This window comes from Rhamphochromis sp. 'chilingali' (genome assembly GCF_963969265.1).
Source record: "Rhamphochromis sp. 'chilingali' genome assembly, chromosome: 14".
NCBI lineage: Eukaryota > Metazoa > Chordata > Actinopteri > Cichliformes > Cichlidae > Rhamphochromis > Rhamphochromis sp. 'chilingali'.
Genome location: NC_137941.1, coordinates 20472373 through 20491001, shown reverse-complemented (window position 1 = coordinate 20491001; position 18629 = coordinate 20472373). Strand labels below are relative to the sequence as shown.

Below are 18629 nucleotides of genomic sequence, written 5' to 3'. Positions count from 1 at the left end.
ACATACCACAGACATCACCAGATTGAGTTTGTGAGCAGCATGCTCGGTAAACACCCCTATTGGTATTTTACAGACAGCTAATTTGCATTTCTTATGCTTCATGGGTTTTGCAAAAAAAAAAAAGAGTCACTCTGTGCCCCTGTAGTCACTTCATACCACCCCCACTCGGCTTCTGTTTATCTTTCCAATGTCAGGTCAAGCTATTATACAAGGAAAGCTGTCCTGCACTTGAAACACTTCTGAGACTCGATTCATAATTTATCTGAGATTTAAGCAACAGTAAATACTGTAAATGTTACTCAAATTGGCCGTGAAAAGTGTCCATTTGTGTGTGGAGTGTGTGAAAGTTCAGAACCAAGTGTGTGTCTGTCATGTAGGAAACCTAATATCAAGAGCCAGGGAACCCTCCTTATCCAACTGGGAGATATTTGAGCCTAGGACGTTCAGACACTGGACGCTGTTACATCTATTTATATCTATGTCTTCATAGCTGAGGTAAACACAGTTTAGAGTTCAGATAATGAAAGGAACTGCACGGAACACGCACGTTAAAGGTAATTTGAAGGACAGATCACTTGATTTGGCTGCCTGATTGGAATCTTCTCCTCATGGCAGCAGTAAAATAATTTATCCTGTTGGCATAATTGACCTCTGCAGGGCACGGTAATTGACCTTGCCGCTAAGGAGAGGGTGTTGCTGAGCCAGCACTGTGGGATTTGCAGGAAAACGGGAGTATTAACATGAGGTGGGGGGTAGATTTCAATAAGTCATCATCGTGGGATGTGCAGCTATTCAAAAGTGTTACTACAGTGTCACTTTTTACTGTGTTGGCCCAGGATACATAGCTGTCAGGACACACTGTACCTTCTCTTGGCAGCATGACGTTCCTGCTGGACGAGAAAAGAGGAGTTTCAGTCCCACAGGATGTCAAAAAGAGAATACTGGCTATCCGCAGCAAACTCAGATCACCATCCCGCCACGGTACCCAGTTTGCTCCCGCGTTTTATCATTACGCACATTACCAGCCGCTGACGCATTGAGATCAGGAGAATTTTTTGCGTCATCATGACTGCTGTGTTATATGACCATATATGGGGTACTTTTAGTTTCGTGTACAAGGAGTACTTTTAAGATTTTGTACGCTATAACCTCCTATCGCCTTAGATATTTTGGGCATATGTTCACCCCAGAATAACTGTTTTCACACCGCCACGCTCTGTTTCTGAATGGGTTAAGACAAACACAGAGATGAAGCAGTAAAAAACCCACCAAAAAACAAACAAAAAAATTGCAACTGAGCAGCTCTGGCAAACATGAATAAATCAGCAAGCAACCGCATTATGCAATAAAACACACTGCGTTCTGTGCGCTCTTGTCATTTCTTGTACTAGTTATTCCGCGCGAACAATTGGGTGCTTTCGCTTAAGAGTAAAAAAGGGGAAGAGGACGGGGGAGAATATCCCGCTTACACTGTGAATGCAGGCTTTTCTGGCTGAACGGCTCATGGGGAATATTAAATTCATGTGCCAGAGCTGCAGAGTCGACCAGGTGATGCTTGTTTACCAGTTGGAGAACACTGGAACGACTCCCTCTAGAGTTTAAATATGGTCAAAGTGTAGTGAGAGAAAAAACAAACACCCATGGTAAGAAAATTTCCGACAGTGAAACAATACCTGTAAATTATACGTGTATAAAACCAGTTACGCGTCATATATTCGGTCTGTGCATATAACGGATCTATACTCAGGTTATATTTTTCATAATCCACCCCGTAACGCCTTAAATGACGCAAATGATGGTTTTCTGAATCGGGGACATCTCGTTTGAGTAGTTGGGACCGGGCTATATCCTGCTAAAAAAAAACGTACACTGAAGCCAAACGAAGGATCATAGGAATAGGGATGCTATAAATAAAGCTACAGTCCTAACTGACTACACGCAAATGAGTCGGAAGAGGGCAGTGATAGTAGGAGGGCTCTCTCGCTCTCACTCTCTTTCCTTTCTCACTCCAGCATTCATCCCTTTTCCACCAATAAACCCAATGAGCTGAGTGCGCACCGCCCACTGTTGGTGAGTGCGTATTTTTTTCGTCTCCTTTCCCTTCTTTTTTTTAAAACCGGAGCTGAATGTGTAGATCGTCACATGTTGTTTCACCCTCTTCGGCCCGGACACCAGCAGACATGTGTTATTTATCGCTCGGCTGTGGGAGAAGACGAATTAACGTGAAACCGGCTCTGGAAGTAGAGGATTAAAAGAAAGCGAGTCGTTTCTTTTTACAACTAAAGGGAACGGAAGCATTGTGTCTGATAAGAGGAGGACGCGAGAATGGCGAGTCCGCCGAACACCGGTGATCAGTCGTTATTGGCCAGTAACGCAAACAGCGGCATCAAGAAATGCGGATATCTGAAAAAGCAGAAACACGGACATAAGCGCTTTTTTGTTCTAAAGGAGCCGAGCGAAGGTTTCCCTGCCCGGTTGGAATACTACGAGAGCGAGAAGAAATGGAAAAACAAATCGGCCCCGAAGAGAGTCATCCCTCTGGACTGCTGTCTCAATATCAGCAAGAGAGCAGACGCAAAATACAAATATCTTATTGCTCTTTATACCAAGGATGAGTATTTTGCTTTGGCGACGGAAAACGAGCAGGAACAGGAGAGCTGGTACCGGGTGCTGACGGATTTAATGGCAGAGGGGAAAGTATATGACGGCTCGGCGTCTAACTCTGCGTCCTCGCTGGTTGGCTACGACGAGTCGAGCTACGGTGTAATAACGCCGGTGACCGCCGCCTACAAGGAGGTATGGCAAGTAAATCTAAAATCTAAAGGTCTCGGACAGAGTCGAAATTTAACAGGGGTGTACAGGCTGTGTCTCTCCAGCCGGACTATCAGCTTCGTTAAGCTTAACTCTGATGTTGCCTCAGTCACCTTGCAGCTGATGAATATCCGGAGGTGCGGCCACTCTGACAGCTTTTTCTTCATAGAGGTTGGCCGATCTGCATCCACGGGTCCGGGGGAGCTGTGGATGCAGGCGGATGACTCTGTGGTGGCTCAAAACATTCACGAAACTATCTTGGAGGCCATGAAAGCCATGAAGGAGCTGTCGGAATTCCGCCCGCGCAGCAAAAGCCAGTCCTCTGGTACAAACCCCATCTCTGTACCCTCGCGGAGGCACCTGAATAATCTACCCCCGAGGCAGACCGGGCTTCCCCGGCGGTCGCGTACTGACAGCATGGCTGCGACCTCTCCTGTGAGCAAATGCTCCTCGTGTCGATTACGCACTGCGAGCGAGGGCGACGGCACCATGGCACGCACTATGTCAGTCACCGGGAGCCCCCTTAGTCCAGGGGTCCACAGGACCCTGCTGAGCAGATCTCATACCATTACTGCACGCCCTTCTCTGACGTTTGAATCTTCCACCCTCCAGCATAGTAAGTCCATGTCTATGCCTCTGTCTCCTTCTCCACCTGTGACCACTGCTTGTCCAAGCCATGCATCTTCCTGCCAAGACAGCGGTGCCCCTCGCCCCTCTAGCTGCAGTGCATCCTTCTCAGGCTCTCCCAGTGATGCTGGCTTTATATCATGTGAGGAATTTGGCTCTAGCCCTGCGGAGGCACGAGACCTCAGGTTACCGCTTACTCTCCGCAGCAACACTCCAGAGTCCCTCAAAGCAGACACCCCCCCATCCCGGGATGGCAGTGAGCTTGATGGCTACATGGTAATGGAGCGTCAGAACCAGAATGGTTACCGGTGGTTACCAGAATTTGACAAGGTGTATCGAAAGCGCACATACTCCCTCACCACCCCCCGTCAACCGAGGGGTCCCCCCCAAGTATCTTCAGCCTCCCTGGATGAGTATACTCTTATGAGGGCAACATACACCAGTGGAAGTCAGTCTTCTCGCAGGTGTCACACCGCGTCTCCTAAAGGGATAAGTCTGGAGGATTACAGAGATGTTCAGATTGCTTCAAATGGTCACCAAGGCGACAGTGGCTATATGCCCATGATGCCTGGTGTGGCTCCTCTCACACCCGGGTCTAAGGATGACCCCTACATGCCCATGAGCCCTATGTGTGTATCTGCTCCAAAGCAAATCATCAACCCTTGTACAAAACCCTCCTCAATGGGGCTGGCCACGCGCATACACTCCCCCGGGGGTGTTTCTCTGGAGGACAGTGGGTACATGCCCATGTGGTGTGCAACCAAGATGTCAGTGGACAGCAACGATGGGAAGCTCGCCAATGGAGAATACCTGAATATGTCTCCTGTTGACACACAGGTGTCTTTTACACCCCCAGATTATATTCTCAGTCCTACAGGAGATCCCAGCCTCCCGCCAAGCCACAGGCAGCCTTATTCTTGCAGTTCTCTACCAAGATCACTTAAAGGACATTTGCAGCGCAGTGGGTCCACTGACACAGATCAGTATGTGGTGATGAGTTTACAGAGACAACGGATAGAAGAGGAATCCAACTACTGTCCTATCTCTTCAGGAAACTCTGCAACCAATGGCACTGTGGCAAGACCAGCCACTCCATCTTCTACTCCATCTCCTCTCAGAGTGGCTTGGATAGATGGAGGTCTGGTACACCGGAGTAGAGTCTGTCGGCCTACCCGCTTGGCTTTGGAATCCCTCAAAACACTACCATGCATGAGTGAGCACCCTCTTCCTTCAGAGCCACGCAGCCCCGGAGAATACATTAACATAGACTTTAGCAGTGTTAACCACAACACAACCACAGAGTCAAAGAGCCCTGAGTCCTCTGTAACCGCAGAGACAGGATCCCGGTCACTCTCAGGCTATGCTAATATTGATGTCAGCTCCACGGTTCAGCAGGTATCACACCAAACTAACTGTACAGACACAGCTGAACTGTTGACATGCCATAGTCTAGTTACCACTCAGCAGGAAACACAGGGAGTTGAAGAGGAGGAGGTGGAGGAAGATAAAAGCACAGAGGGACAGGAAAAGGAGAGGGGTGTTCCACAGCAAGGAAGCCTTAAGTGTCAGCCTGGTCCATTCAGTGACGACTACACTGAGATGACCTTTAGTCCTTCTGACCCTTTACCTGCTCTATGCACAACTCCCCGCCCGACCAGCCCTACTGCTTGTGTCCAGAGACTCAGCCTTGAGAGCAGCATAGTAGATGTGATGCCCCCTGTGCCCGTGGACTCTTTTCTCAAGGGAGGTCCTTCATTATCTGTTACAGTTGTAGATCCACACAGGGGGGCTAAAGTTATCCGGGCCGACCCTCACGGACGTCGTCGTCACAGTTCTGAGACCTTCTCTTCCACAACCACTGTCACACCCGTGTGCCCATCCTTTGCCAACGACACTAAACGGCACAGCTCTGCCTCTGTGGAGAACGTATCTCGCACAGTTCGTAGCTCTGAAGGACTCGGTGAGGAGTACAGCAGTCCCATGTGCAGGGAAACGTCAGCTGGCTATCAAAATGGACTTAACTACATTGCCTTAAACTTGATGGAGGGAAACCTTGGGGGATGCCGGTTAGGGGGCTGTGATGAACTCCTGAGGCTCAAGACAGCTTGTGGCTGCAAGGGGGGGCTGAATGGTTTCAACTCTAGCCCCTATGCCAGCCTGGGATTTAAGGAGACTGCTGCTGCTGCTGTGAAAGGTGAGCATTGTCACACATGTCCCACACACTCATTCATTCAGTGCATTTTCATTCATGAAGGGAGTGGCGTCAGGGTTGGAGTAGGATAGAGATCCGCCTCAGGGCAACTGTGTACTCTGCAGAGATAGGCCACACGTAATGTTGTTTGCAACACTTCTGGGCTCGTTTTCAGTCCCAAAGTTGATGATAATTACCTCTAGAGAACAAAAACAGCCTCAGTGGTTTGTCTGCAGGAGCGTCTGTGTGTCTGCCCCTTGCTGTCAGTTTGTCCTTTCCACTGCGAGTTAAAAAGCTGACACTTTATTTTTCTTGAAAGCTCTTTTGTGGCCATATAATCGTGACTGACCATCACTGCAATATCCGAGATAACAGCCTACAGATTTATGTAATCCGGTGTAGTAAACTACAGTAGCTTAGAGAAGCAAACTAGTTGTCAAGATTGCTATTGGGTGTAGGCTGTAATGTTTAGACAGGATTAGTCACCTACTTGTCACACCCAGGACACGCTGACAAATCTTGAGGCTGTGATGTTGATCCTGTTTTTAAAACTGCTTTTATTTTCTCTCAAATAAAAGCCCTGAATTAGACGGTTGAATGAAAGCGGTGCGGCATGCTGAATAACAAATGCATTCTGTGGAACATGTTGCCTCCTTGTCTTCCTCCCCTCCACACATCCCAGAGGACGCAAACTCCCCTTTATTAAAAAGTAATCTTTCTGCATCATCGCATTTTTTTGAAACGGTTTTATTTTAAAAACTTATGGTTATCTGCCTTCACGTTTGCTGTTCCGTTTATGTGAATGGTCTGTCCTGGTTTCCTCTCAGTGACGCAGTTTTGCACCGCGTCAGTGTTTCAAAAAAACATCTGATCTGATTCAGTGACGCATGCAGCGCTACACATGATGCCTCTATGGAAGCCGCTCGAAGGCGGCAAAGAGCACTCGCTATTGGTAAATCTGAAACGGTGTGTTACACAGACCTCAGAGAACAAAACGAATAAGCAGCAAAATCCCTGAGACTCGAAGGGGAAGAGTTGTTATCAAAATATTACCTTTCGCCTCATTTTCTTTCCTCTTTCTGCTGCATCAGGGGCTTTTCATCCATCTGTAAATGCCAAGGATTATTTACACGGATGGATGACATGGCAGGGACATGTCAGAAGTTGCTGTTGTTTCTAAAGAAAATACAAAGTGTTAAGATCATAGTGACTCAGGAGTCAGTGTTCCTGATGGTGAAATACAAGAGTTTAATTGCTGTTTGCAGTTTCACAACTAAGTTGTCTCTTTGTCTCAGCTGGCTCCCCTGCTGTGAGAGCGCAGCCAGTGTGGAGCTCGGTGCAAGTCATCGGGTTCCCCAGAAAAACAAGTGAGTCAGTTGTTTATCAATTGTCAGGTACTGGGTTTCAGGACTGGAATGTGGGCAGTGTGCAAAGGTTGCTGGGAGAGGTGAACGCTCACTTGTTTTTCTAACCTGCTGGGATGAAATCGGGAGGGGAGGGGTTCTTTTTTTCACTATGAGCAACTTCACAAATTGTCAAATGAGCTGGTGGTTTTGTTGTTTATTTCTTTTTCTTTCTTTTTTACACAGGAGTCTTGTCTGAACACATGTGACTCGTGTGCACCTGAGGCACGCACAGGTATCCGTGAGAATTCGCTGTGATCTGTACATTTATGGGATTTATGGAATTTTTTATGGAATTTTTTTTTTTTTAACCCGTGGTGCAAGGCTAGAAGAGCAGGGGTGGAGGAAGGAGGGAGGTGAAAGAACAATGGTGATGGATGGTTGACTTGTTTTGTTTTTCATGTATAACAAAATGGACTATTGAGCTGCTGGCAGAAGGCAGAGAGTGGGTGAGAAGGAAGAATGGAAGAAAAATGCTGAATGACAGAAAGATCAGTGCCTTCCCAACAAGCAGCCGCTGGCCTTTGCTTCGGTAACTTTAGTACATGTGGCTACAACAGCGAGGAAAGTTGTTGATACTCGCATCCAAATACATAGCATTCCGATACGAGAGGAAAAATAGGGCCCGTCTGTTTACTACAAGATGGCAGGCTATACCACATTCTCACCTTATCACTGAGTGAACCATAGTTTGCATTCCCGGTTGTATATCACACTGTCACAGGTAGATTACGAAATCACCTGTCCTCATTTGGCACTGTGGTGTGAAGGGGAAGCTGAGCGGAGGGAGGGCGTTATAAAAATGCTTGACTTTCTGTATGAAAATCCTAAAGTATGGCTCAGTTGAGTTTGTGTATTTTAAGCGTTAGAGAGGGAGCGAGAGAGAGAGAATGGGGTGGTAGTGGCGCAGTGTGGTGCGTGGCTTTCAGTGCAAGCTTTGGACTAGTGTCAGCTTCTTGAACTTTGGGCTAGTTTTTGTGAGTGGGGGATGTTACCACTGGAGCATTACCACTAATCTAAAGAAAAAGAGAGGCACGTGCACTCCTTTTACAGCTTTTTTTATTTTTGGCTCATCCTCATATCTACTTTTAGAGTATCTACACTGCCACTTATCATATCACTATAAAAGCCTCTTTATTATCCGCCTGCCGTCTTCTTTTCCCTAACCTGTCCTCATTTATCGAGTGCTCGTCTCTCTGACTGTAAGCAGTCTTGCATGAATGCAGACAGCAGAGAAAGATTCACGCTTTCCATTTGTGGGCCCAGACCCCCCTGCAACCCCCCGAAATACAGACACACGCATTTTGACTTTGTGTGCCTCTCCCATGTGCGTACACACACACACAGGCGTCAGCAGATGGTGGAGGGGTTGGGTGTGGGGTCAGGGGGTTTGCACCTGCCTCGCCAAGCAGTGCTCACTGGTTATCTGGCCCTTCAGAGGAGAGTGACAATACGCTAATGACTGGCCGCCATCTGCTACGACAGCTATGGGAGAAGGTTGTGGGCGTGGCCAAGCACTCTCAAGGAGCTACCAACCCCCCCCCCCCCCCCCCCCCCCCCCACCTCATCCAATGCATCCCTCCCCCAACCCAAACCCCTTCTTCCTCTCTTCAAGCATTGTTTTTCTTTTCAGTAATCATGTGACACCCCACGCCACACACCTTCTCCATATTGGGGCGTTCACAGGCCTTTTGTTTTTCCTGTTGTTTTGCGACCTCAGTGGGCCGTGTCTGATTGCTGAAGGCCATAAAGGATTACCTAACAATGCACTAAAAAAATTAGCTAATCATGTCTGAGTAGAGCAGCTGACAAGACACTTTACTTCTCTTGCTGCTCGGGAGAAATCCATTACATAAATACTGCAGTTTTTTACGACTTTTATGGCTTTTTTTTGTTAATTCCAGTGCATTTAAAAGATGTCATGTGTGGCTCTGGGAAACAGTGGTGACTGTTTTCACTATGAGAAAGAGGAGTTAGTCATAAAAATAATAAACAGTTATAGCCTTAGGACTATGTTATGTTTATGAGCTGGTGGAAAAGTATGACATCTTCATGTCTGACATTTTTTTTGTTGTTGATAAAATTAATTGTGAATCATCATATACATAAAGAATTTCCTGTAGAAAGTGCACAGAGAATACCTTTACTCGGGTTTTTGGCTCCACGCAGCATTTTGAGGAACCCACAGTCTCTGTCCTCACCTGTCCTGTACACCCCTCCCATCTCCTCCCCACGCACATACGCACACAGACACACATGCACAGTGCTCCAGGCTGTCTGATACATAACTCTTTGAGCAAACTAGGGCGGGATGTTCTAGCGCTAGATGAAAACAAAGTTAACCTCCCGTATCCTCAGTTTAGCTTGGAGGTAAGAAGGATTACATTCACGTCAGGATTAAGCATTGTTTAGTAGCTTGTGTTTTTTTTTTTTTTTTTCTTTTTGTTTTTAAATGCAGAGGAAGAGACAGATCCTCTGTGACTGTGAGTGGACATTTTATGGTAATTATACCCACAAGGCACATTAAGTGAGTTTAGTCTTGGCTGCTAGCTAATTATACCTTTTTTTTCCCCCCCGTCATAAGCAGACCGGCTACTCATGAACTCTTTCCCAACTTTCTGACCTCCCCACTTGGTTTGTTAATGCTCCTCTGTAGAGCTGATAGTCGTACCGTTAGTTTCGTTATATTCAGTGGCTTAATTATATAAGCTGTATTTTCTGGTGCTTTTATAAAGGAGTAGTTGAAATAATTCACAAACACGCAGTTTCATATTCTCACAATTATTATTATTATTATTATTATTATTATTATTATTATTATTATTATTATTATTATTATTATTATTATATTCGAGCTAACCGTAAACTGAATGGTTTTGCATTTTTGACATGCTAAGCAAAACATCCAAATGTGTCAGCGGAGCTTAGGGAAACTGATTTGCTTTGGTGTTTTTTTTTCCCCTCCACCTTTTTTTGTAGACCAAATGATTTACTGAGGAACTAATTGCCGGATTAATCAATAATCCACGTGAACTGCTGCAAGTGGATAATGTGACACGATGAGGAATGCCAAAGCTCTGTATGCAATAGTGAGTCAGCTGGATTGCCGAGTTGTGCAGCATTGTTTTTCTTTTTGTTGTTGTTTAGCTGGTTAGACAAAGGTGTGGGAGGTCAGAGGTGAAGTCAGTCAGTCAGTGTTTGTTCACTGAAGATTAGAGAGGAGGTAGTGGGGCAGGAATGTAAACAGAGCAGATCTGAGCCTGCTGATCTCTCCTTGTTTGTCTGTAGGTTCGTTTCCAGTCTACCCCACAATAAAAGCAAAAACAGTTTGCAGTCCACTTCCTTTCTCTTGAATGTTGCTCAGAGTTGCAGTTTGGAGTAGTTCCCTTTAAAGCCTGTTCATTTATCTCATTGACAACATCAAGCTACTCAAGTCTGTGGTGGTTACAGACAGAGTAACTTGTTTACTCTGACTCTGAAGCTCTAGAGAGGAGGCTGCTAATACATGCCTGTGTGTATGTGTGTGTGTCTTATTCTTGAATGGAGCATAGCTAAATTTAGCCTGTGAGAACTAAATAAATAATGAACAGAGCCCAAGTCTATGTGTGTGTGTGTGTGTGTGTGTGTGTGTGTGTGTGTGTGTGTGTGTGCGTGCGTGTATGTGCTTGTGTGTGTGTGTGTGTGTGGGTTGGGACAGGGGGCACAGACAAGAGTTGTTGGGAGGGGCGGAGGAGGAATGTGTGTCTGTGCTCCAAAAAGAGGAGGGGTAGAAGCCATTGGGTTCATTCCCCCATTAGACCTCTGTCCTCTTCTCTCAATAACATCCCCCTCCCCAAATCTTCCTGCCCACCCACGCTTTCTTCACTCAGATTCTATTTAAATCGCATGTTTCGAACAGAAAATGTGTGTATGCGCAGTCCCTATATGCACTTGCAAGATTGTCCACAAACAAGGAAGTGTGTTTATGTTCATGGCTACACCTGGTTGCTAATCTGAGCTGTTAGTGATTCAACAGTCCTTCCCGGCAGATCTCAGTCATTCTCACCTATGTGCCTGCCTATACAGGCCGTCGACTGGCCCAGCCCCTCCAGAAACAGACACACACACACACACACACTTGACTGTTATGGTCCATTGGTCCCATGACCTCACTGCATTCCCGTTCCTCTCTGTCAGGTTGATTCTGTTACTGTGTTTTTTCCACCCCGTCCCAACACGGCCTTTCCGCTGTATTCTGCCTCTGACACCCGTGGCGATAAAGACACAGAGCTCGCTCAGCGCCAGGTAGCCTCAAGAGTGAAATCATCTCCTCTGTTATTCAAATGAACTCAGTGGTTCCACGGTTTTGCATCACAGACGTCCCCGAGCAGCAGTAAAGGTGCCCTGGCATTTCCAGTTTAGTTTTTTTTTTTTTTTTTTTTTTTTGAAGCTTTTGATTGGACATCAGGATCAGCATCAATTTACATTTATAGCCAGTATGTATAGGGAAAAAAGCCCAGAACAGACGTGTGCCTGTTTGCGGTGAGAATAGCTGAGGAGGGGGGCTGCAAGGGCTGAATGAAAGGTTTGTTTTAGAGAATGACGATCACATCCAGCTTTGTGAAAACGGCTCTTGTTCACGACTGGGGAAGAGGGAGAGGAGACAGCAAATGAGGGAAGAAATGCAGCTACAGACCGTGTGTGTGTGTGTGTGTGTCTCTGCGTGTGTGTGCGGGTCACCCAGCCAAGACTTCCGCTCCCATTTGATAGCTCTGCATGCAAATGAAACCTCACAAACATGTACACAGGGGCAAGGGTCAGTGCAGCTTTCCACTGGGAGAAAAGCAACACTCTCAAAGACTCTGGGTTCATGGTATTTGAAAGTACATAGCTGCGGTATGTGTGGGAGCAATTAAGAATACCTGTTTGTTAGTGTGTGGGAGTGTTGTTGGCGTGACGTTTGCCATCACTGGCCTGTTTCAGCTGCACAGTGCTAAATGCCACTCTGCTTTTTTTCCCCCTGCTGTAAAAGCACCTGCCACTTGAGTGTCTACCAGCTGAGGAATACACACACAGACACACATACTCATACACGAAAGCAGGCCTCTTGAAATGCACTCATTCCTTACTTGGTAGCAGAGTGACCTTCCCCTCCCCTCGATTGTTCTGTCCTACATAATAAATGATGCAAACTGTATGTACACGCTTAGATTAAGTTACTGGGGGGAATATTGACTTTTTTTAACTTATATTTCATTTCATTTCTATAAATTACATGATAAGAAACTAACTCTTTTCTTCTTCTTCTTCTTCTTCTTCTTTCAGAATGAAGGCTGATGGGTCTTCCCAACTTGCCTCCCCCCCCCACCCCTTCCTCCTCTTCTTCTTCCTGTGAATGTAGGATTTCACTTCAGCCAGATGCCGAGGTCGCCAGAGCGACAGCTGGACCTTGCGCTGTAGCCCATGTCCTTTGACCCTTCTGCCGCCTCTGGGGGTTACGGGGACAGCCATCGCCATGGAAACACGGACATTTGACCCTCCCTCCTTTTTTGTGGCACCTAAACATTCTGGTGCCATTGCTGCTGTAGTGCTAGATTTAAACAAACAGAAAACTAAAAACCGACTTTTAATTCTAAGCATAGTTAGGTAACTATGTGTCTAGGTACGTCAGCCTGCAGTATACTATGTTCATCGCTGGTATTGTTATTATCAATTATACAATTTCAACTGGCTTTCTAATGGCTTCGACCAGTAGTTGCCAGACATTCACACCTGAAATCCTGTGAACCAAACTTGGAGAGCATGCGTACGCAAACATGCACGCAAAACCCTTCATGCATACAGATGACATGTATTTATTTATTTATCGTGTATGTGTGTATGCATTCATTGAAATGTCTGAGAATTTGTAAACAGATTGTACTGCAAAAAGAGACGGCATTTATGAACATATTTAAAATCAAAGGTAACATTTGCTAAAAAAAAATAAACCCTACCTCAGCACCAAGTTACACAGTAGAATTCTATATATATATATATATATATAAAATATTTATTTTCAAAGGTGAATGTTTTTTAAAAAGTCACCGATCCAAAGCCTTACTCCAGCCATCAGCCCCCACCTGATGGATTTTCTTTTCTTTTTTTTTAGGTTGGACCTCTAAACACGCAGTATATCAAAGATTTAACTGATCATCACAGAGACTGAATGTTCATTAGAGCCGAATGAGAGCCGACCTCTCTGAGATTAAGTTCCCTCTCTCCCCACATTTATGACTAGATTATGTATTAGAAATCCAGAGTAATATATTTATTATTGTACCTTTAAATGGAGGTATTCATACACACTAAAATAATACTTGGAGGATGTTGGAGAAATAGGTGACGTTGCATTGCAAATGCATGCAGCTGTGACAAATGTAACTGCAGCATGAGCCAGGTCCACCTGGACCTGATCATGTGAAATGTGGCCTGTCTGAGTAAGAGTCTCAGCACCTTTTAAACACTACACCAACTCACCCGCCGTTCACCTAAAATATCCTGCACACCTGACAGGACAAGGGACTGAAACGTGAATGTTTGAAGTTATTTATACAGAGCAACTGGACAGCCCAGTGTCTCACATTTTCTCACCTGATGCCTCATTGTGGAGCTCTGTCACACCACGCCAGGCAGCACTGAGCAATGTGGTACATGCAGGACTGCAGGACTGAGTCTAACTGGCTGTTCAAAAAGCCACTCGATAGTTTGAATCCATGGCCTCCACTGCATGGTCTTGCATTTACAAACTTGTCTAGATTGTAACACAGGACACACTGAATGTAGTACATGCTGTGTTCCGAGACTGGGAGCGCGCAACCCGACGAACACAACAACAGCAACAGTGAAACATGCAGAGGTACCGAATGGGAACTACAACACAGACACAAGCCGAATAAACGAAAGAAACCAGGGGAAGTATCTTATTATTTATCTGAACTCACAGGTACTTAACCTTTGCCTATATACTGTAAATAGCGCAGCGTTACATCGAAAATGTGTAAGCAAATCCTGAGAAACTTCGAGTGTTAAGTTAGATAACTTATGTTATTTTTAATGTACATAGTTAAATATTTGAGTGAACTTTCTGATACAACAGAAGCACTAATTAAGTTATAACGCTAACCAGTATGGTTTGGTTTTGATTTTTTTTTTTAAAAACTGATTTGGGATGGTCTTGTAAAGTGGATGCCACTATGACGACATTTTCTAATGCTGTAATTCTAAAAAACAAAAACAAGAAAAAAAAGATTTTAAAGAAATCAATAATACTTGACATAATTAATTCTTGATACTTAGGTACACCACAAATGGCTTATATGCAATATTTACACTTTTAAAAAGAAATTAGTTTACAAGGACGAACCAAATGTATAAATACTGTTAATAATGTTTGTTAAACCTTAATTCAAATTTTTGCTGTTTGTACATTTTTTTTCCTTCAATTTTGAAACGGAAACTTTTTCCTGCTTGTTTTTGCTAATCGAGCCTGTTGGTGTTTTGAGCAGTGTTTTTTGCATTTGGATAATGTTTCCAGTTTTTAATTCAGCATCAAGGTTGCGATATGGGCAATGGCTTACTCTGCTGTGGCTTTTCATTGTAAATATTTCATATCATGCACATTGTGATACTACTAAATGATAATTTAAACTTAGTTCATTGCTTTAGACAGTGTTGATTCTTTATAGACACATGCAATAAATAATATTTAAGAAAGCTATTTCTCTCTGTTGCTGTTCTCTTTCACACCCTGCATGAATAAGCGCAGGATGTTTCCTGCCAGTTTAACAGGGAAAGCTCATTATAAATGAGAAAAGTGAAGAGTGGATACTGTATATCTCACTTGTCTTTCACTTCTCCCCTTGTGTTCTCTGAGTGTATGTAAATCCATGCTTCTCTTTGAGAAAGACTGCGTCAGAAACCGGGTGTAGGCCTAATCTGGTGTTGCCTCCAGCATTAGCATTGTTATTGTTTTTCTATGCTTTCCTCCCAGTCCCCACCCCCAGCTATGGTAATTAGACCAGCATGTTGAAACAGCCCCCCTGTAACTGGGAGGGGATAAATGACACAGTAGTAAAAGAAAGATTTCTCACCCTCAGCCATATGCTATCGGATTATACATTCTCAAAGATTTGCTAATTAAATGGGTAATTAATGCTGAGAAATAGGTGTGATTGTCTACTGTGACGAGTCGTGTGTCTGGAAGGGAAGGAGTAGTTGTTTGTGCAGTTGTAGGGATATGACATGTTTGCAGAGCAAGTCATAAAGCTCAAAAGAAGGGGCGGGTTACAGAGAAATGCACAGGTAGACCGAGAGAGGCAGAAACAGAATGATAGCCTGAAGGTAGATCGCTCGTCCCAACAGCATAAGCAGAGGCTACAAGGCTAATGAGAGCAAAATTGTAGAGACCAAAGTGTGACATACACCTATTCCCTGTAAACCAAATCTCATCCATCACCGAAGTGCTCATTGCTCCTGTTCTCCCTCTTGCTTGACTTGCTCCTAACGTTTAATTAAAGACTGTACTTTATCTCATTAAATAGTAAAGAAGGGATAAAGCGTAAAGCTGCAGGCCAATTGTCCCTCCCTTTCTCCTCTGTTCTTTGCTGTCACAAGAGTCATGTTGTCACTTGAGAGAAGGAGAGGGGAAATAAAAACAGTCCGGCTTTTATTACTGTGTGCTGAAAACGCTGTACACGGAAGAAAGCCTCTCAGCAATACGGGAAACTGGCATGTGCATCCACGATAAAGATGCAAATCACAGTTACAGTAAGATAATGCAAAGTCAATGAACTTGTTTGTGAATATCATCTGCATACTTGCCCTGTGGGTGCATGTGAATATGCATTCGTATCAGCTGGGGTTGAGGCAGCATGTTTGTTCAACAATCAATAGGTCCATATGAGTAACATAAAATATCTAGTTACCCCAGGGAGTCATCAGGCTTATGGGCAGGGACCTGCAGCCGCTCCACAGGAAATGGCTCGCTTCCGGAAAGCTGTCCGGGACACCACCGCTGCATTAGTGGTCGTGTGTGGGTGATTTTAAAAGCTTGCACAGTTTGTGGCCATTTGTGGATGTGTCCCCCACAACGGTCAGGCTTTAATTGGTTCATGTGACCATCTTTGGCCAACATGCAACATATTTTCATGTCAACATAGACAAAAAAAAGAACAAAAATACAGTCACAATGTTACCTAACTAGAAGTGAAGTCTATGCAAAACAGAAGCACGTCACATTGCAGATGCTGCAATAAATTCAGTGTCACTAGCATAGCACATGTATTCACGCGTGACATGTGTTGACTGCGTGTCATATTAGTGATTCGTGTTTAATAACATGTGTAGTGATCTGTTACAGGCTGTATGTCAGACGAAAACAAGGAATACCTTGTGCTATAATGCAAACCTGTTCACTCATTTACTAAGGTTGGATTAGCCAGTGTACTCTGCATCATTAATGATAAACATGCAGATGACTAATTGGTTTGTAGGCACGGAACATTACAACAGTCACATTTATGCAATTTCATCTAAATAAATGTTTTGACATTGTTTTTTGTACCTTTCTCTGTTTTTTAAAGCTCCAAATCTGTTTGTTGTTGTTACCATGTTTTAAACGGACCTTTCCAAAGGGAACGCTGGCGTGCACTGTTAGATATTTAAGATTTGTAATATTTTCTCAACTCAAACTTTTAAATACGAATCTCTCTTCTGTAATTATCACTGAACTATTTGGATTTAATCAGTCTTTGTCAAGGCTCCCTGTAGATGCAGTCAGGTGCTGCATGGATTCATCCATATTCAACATCCTGGATGTTTCCCACAGATATAATAAGAAGGAATATGCACGTCTGCATTCAGCAATATTTTTTTTTACCATATTTGTATATTGTGTGAAAGATAATAGATGACAGGCTCACGAGAGAGACAGAGTTCATACTTCGAGTTACGGCGCTCCCGTTTTACACTTGTGAGTGTTTAACTGTACGCTTGGAGCCCTGGAACACATTAACACAGTCGAGTCATCCTCTCTGTGTTTTCTGCCAGCAAACCTGCAGTAAACAAGGGATTACTTCCTCTTTCGAGTGTAATGTGAGAATGCAGAAGCGGTTTCTTCCCATCCACTTTATTTACCGTCACACAAACAGCTAGAATTGACATCCTTTGGTTTTTCTTGCCAACTAGTCAAACTGCAGTTTGCATCAGTGATATAAATAAGACATTTTTGAGAAGTTTGGAATTCTTCAGTTATATTCACAAAGATGTTTTCATTTGAGTTGAATCAGTTCATCTTAACAGTTGATGCCAAATTTGAAGAAACGATATCGGCTTCTTTAGAATGAAGAGGACCATTAAACAACCTGAAAAACAAAAAGTAGCTCCAGCCATCACTTTGAGCATAAAAACAAATGTATACTGTAGAGAACTTGTGTCAGACTTCATATAAACATATAATCAGTATTTGAGACTTTGCAAAACCAGCAAAGTCTTCATTAAGACAGTCCAAGTGTAGAAGGAGAGGGTATAGTGCTGCTAGAAAGTGGGAGTTATTTGTGAATTAGTTAACCCATAATGTTGTTTGGTTCATTCAGAATAATTTCTTTCTCAAAATTACAGGAATTAAATGAAGTTCTGTGCCTGATAACTTAAAGAGAACTTTCCAAGAGGTTCCCACACTGTGATACAAATAATAAATGAGTCAGTACGGAAGCACCAGTTGAGTTTGACCCAGCATGTTTTGTATGTGTGTGTGTGTGTGTGTGTGTGTGTGTGTGTGTGTGTGTGTGTGTGTGTGTGTGTGTGTGTGTGTGTGTGTGTGTGTGACAGAAGGGGGTTTGCCTGTTGCTTACTCTTCATCTATTACTGTGTGTCTGTGTTTGTAACTATATGCATGTGTGCTTGGTCAGCTTGTTCACTAGAAATTCCCAGCTGTTTTCCAGGTAATGTTCTCACGCTTCTTTTGCATCTCCTGTTTCTCACACTGGCTGCTTTGACTATAATCCCTTCCTACAAGCACACATGCACGCACGTCCGCATGCATGCACACACACATGGCCCTGCCTTTTTAACTGGCCACCAGGTGAACAACAACAACCCACCTGACACACTCAAACAAACTCACACCCCTTCCTGCCTCTGATGATAGAGAAGAAGCCACAACCAAAATGGGATGGGAGCGGGGGAATGAGCACACAAACAAACAAACACACGCACGCAAACACACACACACACACACACACACACACACACAATGGGGGACCAAAATGTGAAGCGGGTGAAAAAAGGAAGAGGCAGATGGGAAAGGTGGAAAGACAAAGACTGGGACAGAAGAGAACGTGCGGGAACCAACAGGATGAGCTCATGCCCTCTCCTGGCACTGCACACTTGGTGTGACTCATACCAAGCAGGTGTGTCTGCATGTGTGTTTACATCTGCCGATCAGCTCAGGGTGTGTCCTCACATTATCGTGCCAGTGAACATGTTTTTTCAAGCACAGGTAGAGCTATTCATTACATGAGTGTTTCAGCGGGTTGACTTGTTTATCGTCACTCCGCCTGCATAATCAAAGTGACAAT

The 18629-nt window shown here is 44.4% G+C and overlaps 1 protein-coding gene across 3 annotated transcripts; it reads left to right on the top strand.

The window, feature by feature from the left end:
* Positions 1 to 2032: 2032 nt before the first annotated feature.
* Positions 2033 to 14777, top strand: irs2b (insulin receptor substrate 2b). 3 transcript variants are annotated; one of them, XM_080902144.1, is made up of 4 exons: positions 2033 to 5632; positions 6925 to 6996; positions 7219 to 7267; positions 12337 to 14777. In XM_080902144.1, the coding sequence occupies exons 1-3, from the start codon at positions 2326 to 2328 to the stop codon at positions 7239 to 7241; spliced, it is 3402 nt and encodes a 1133-aa protein (XP_080758270.1). In that variant the 5' UTR covers positions 2033 to 2325; the 3' UTR covers positions 7242 to 7267; positions 12337 to 14777. The 3 variants fall into 3 exon arrangements, with proteins under 3 accessions (XP_080758270.1, XP_080758271.1, XP_080758272.1); XM_080902145.1 differs by lacking the exon at positions 6925 to 6996; XM_080902146.1 differs by lacking the exons at positions 6925 to 6996; positions 7219 to 7267 and having other exon boundaries at positions 2034 to 5632; positions 12337 to 14776.
* The last annotated feature ends 3852 nt before the right edge of the window (positions 14778 to 18629 follow it).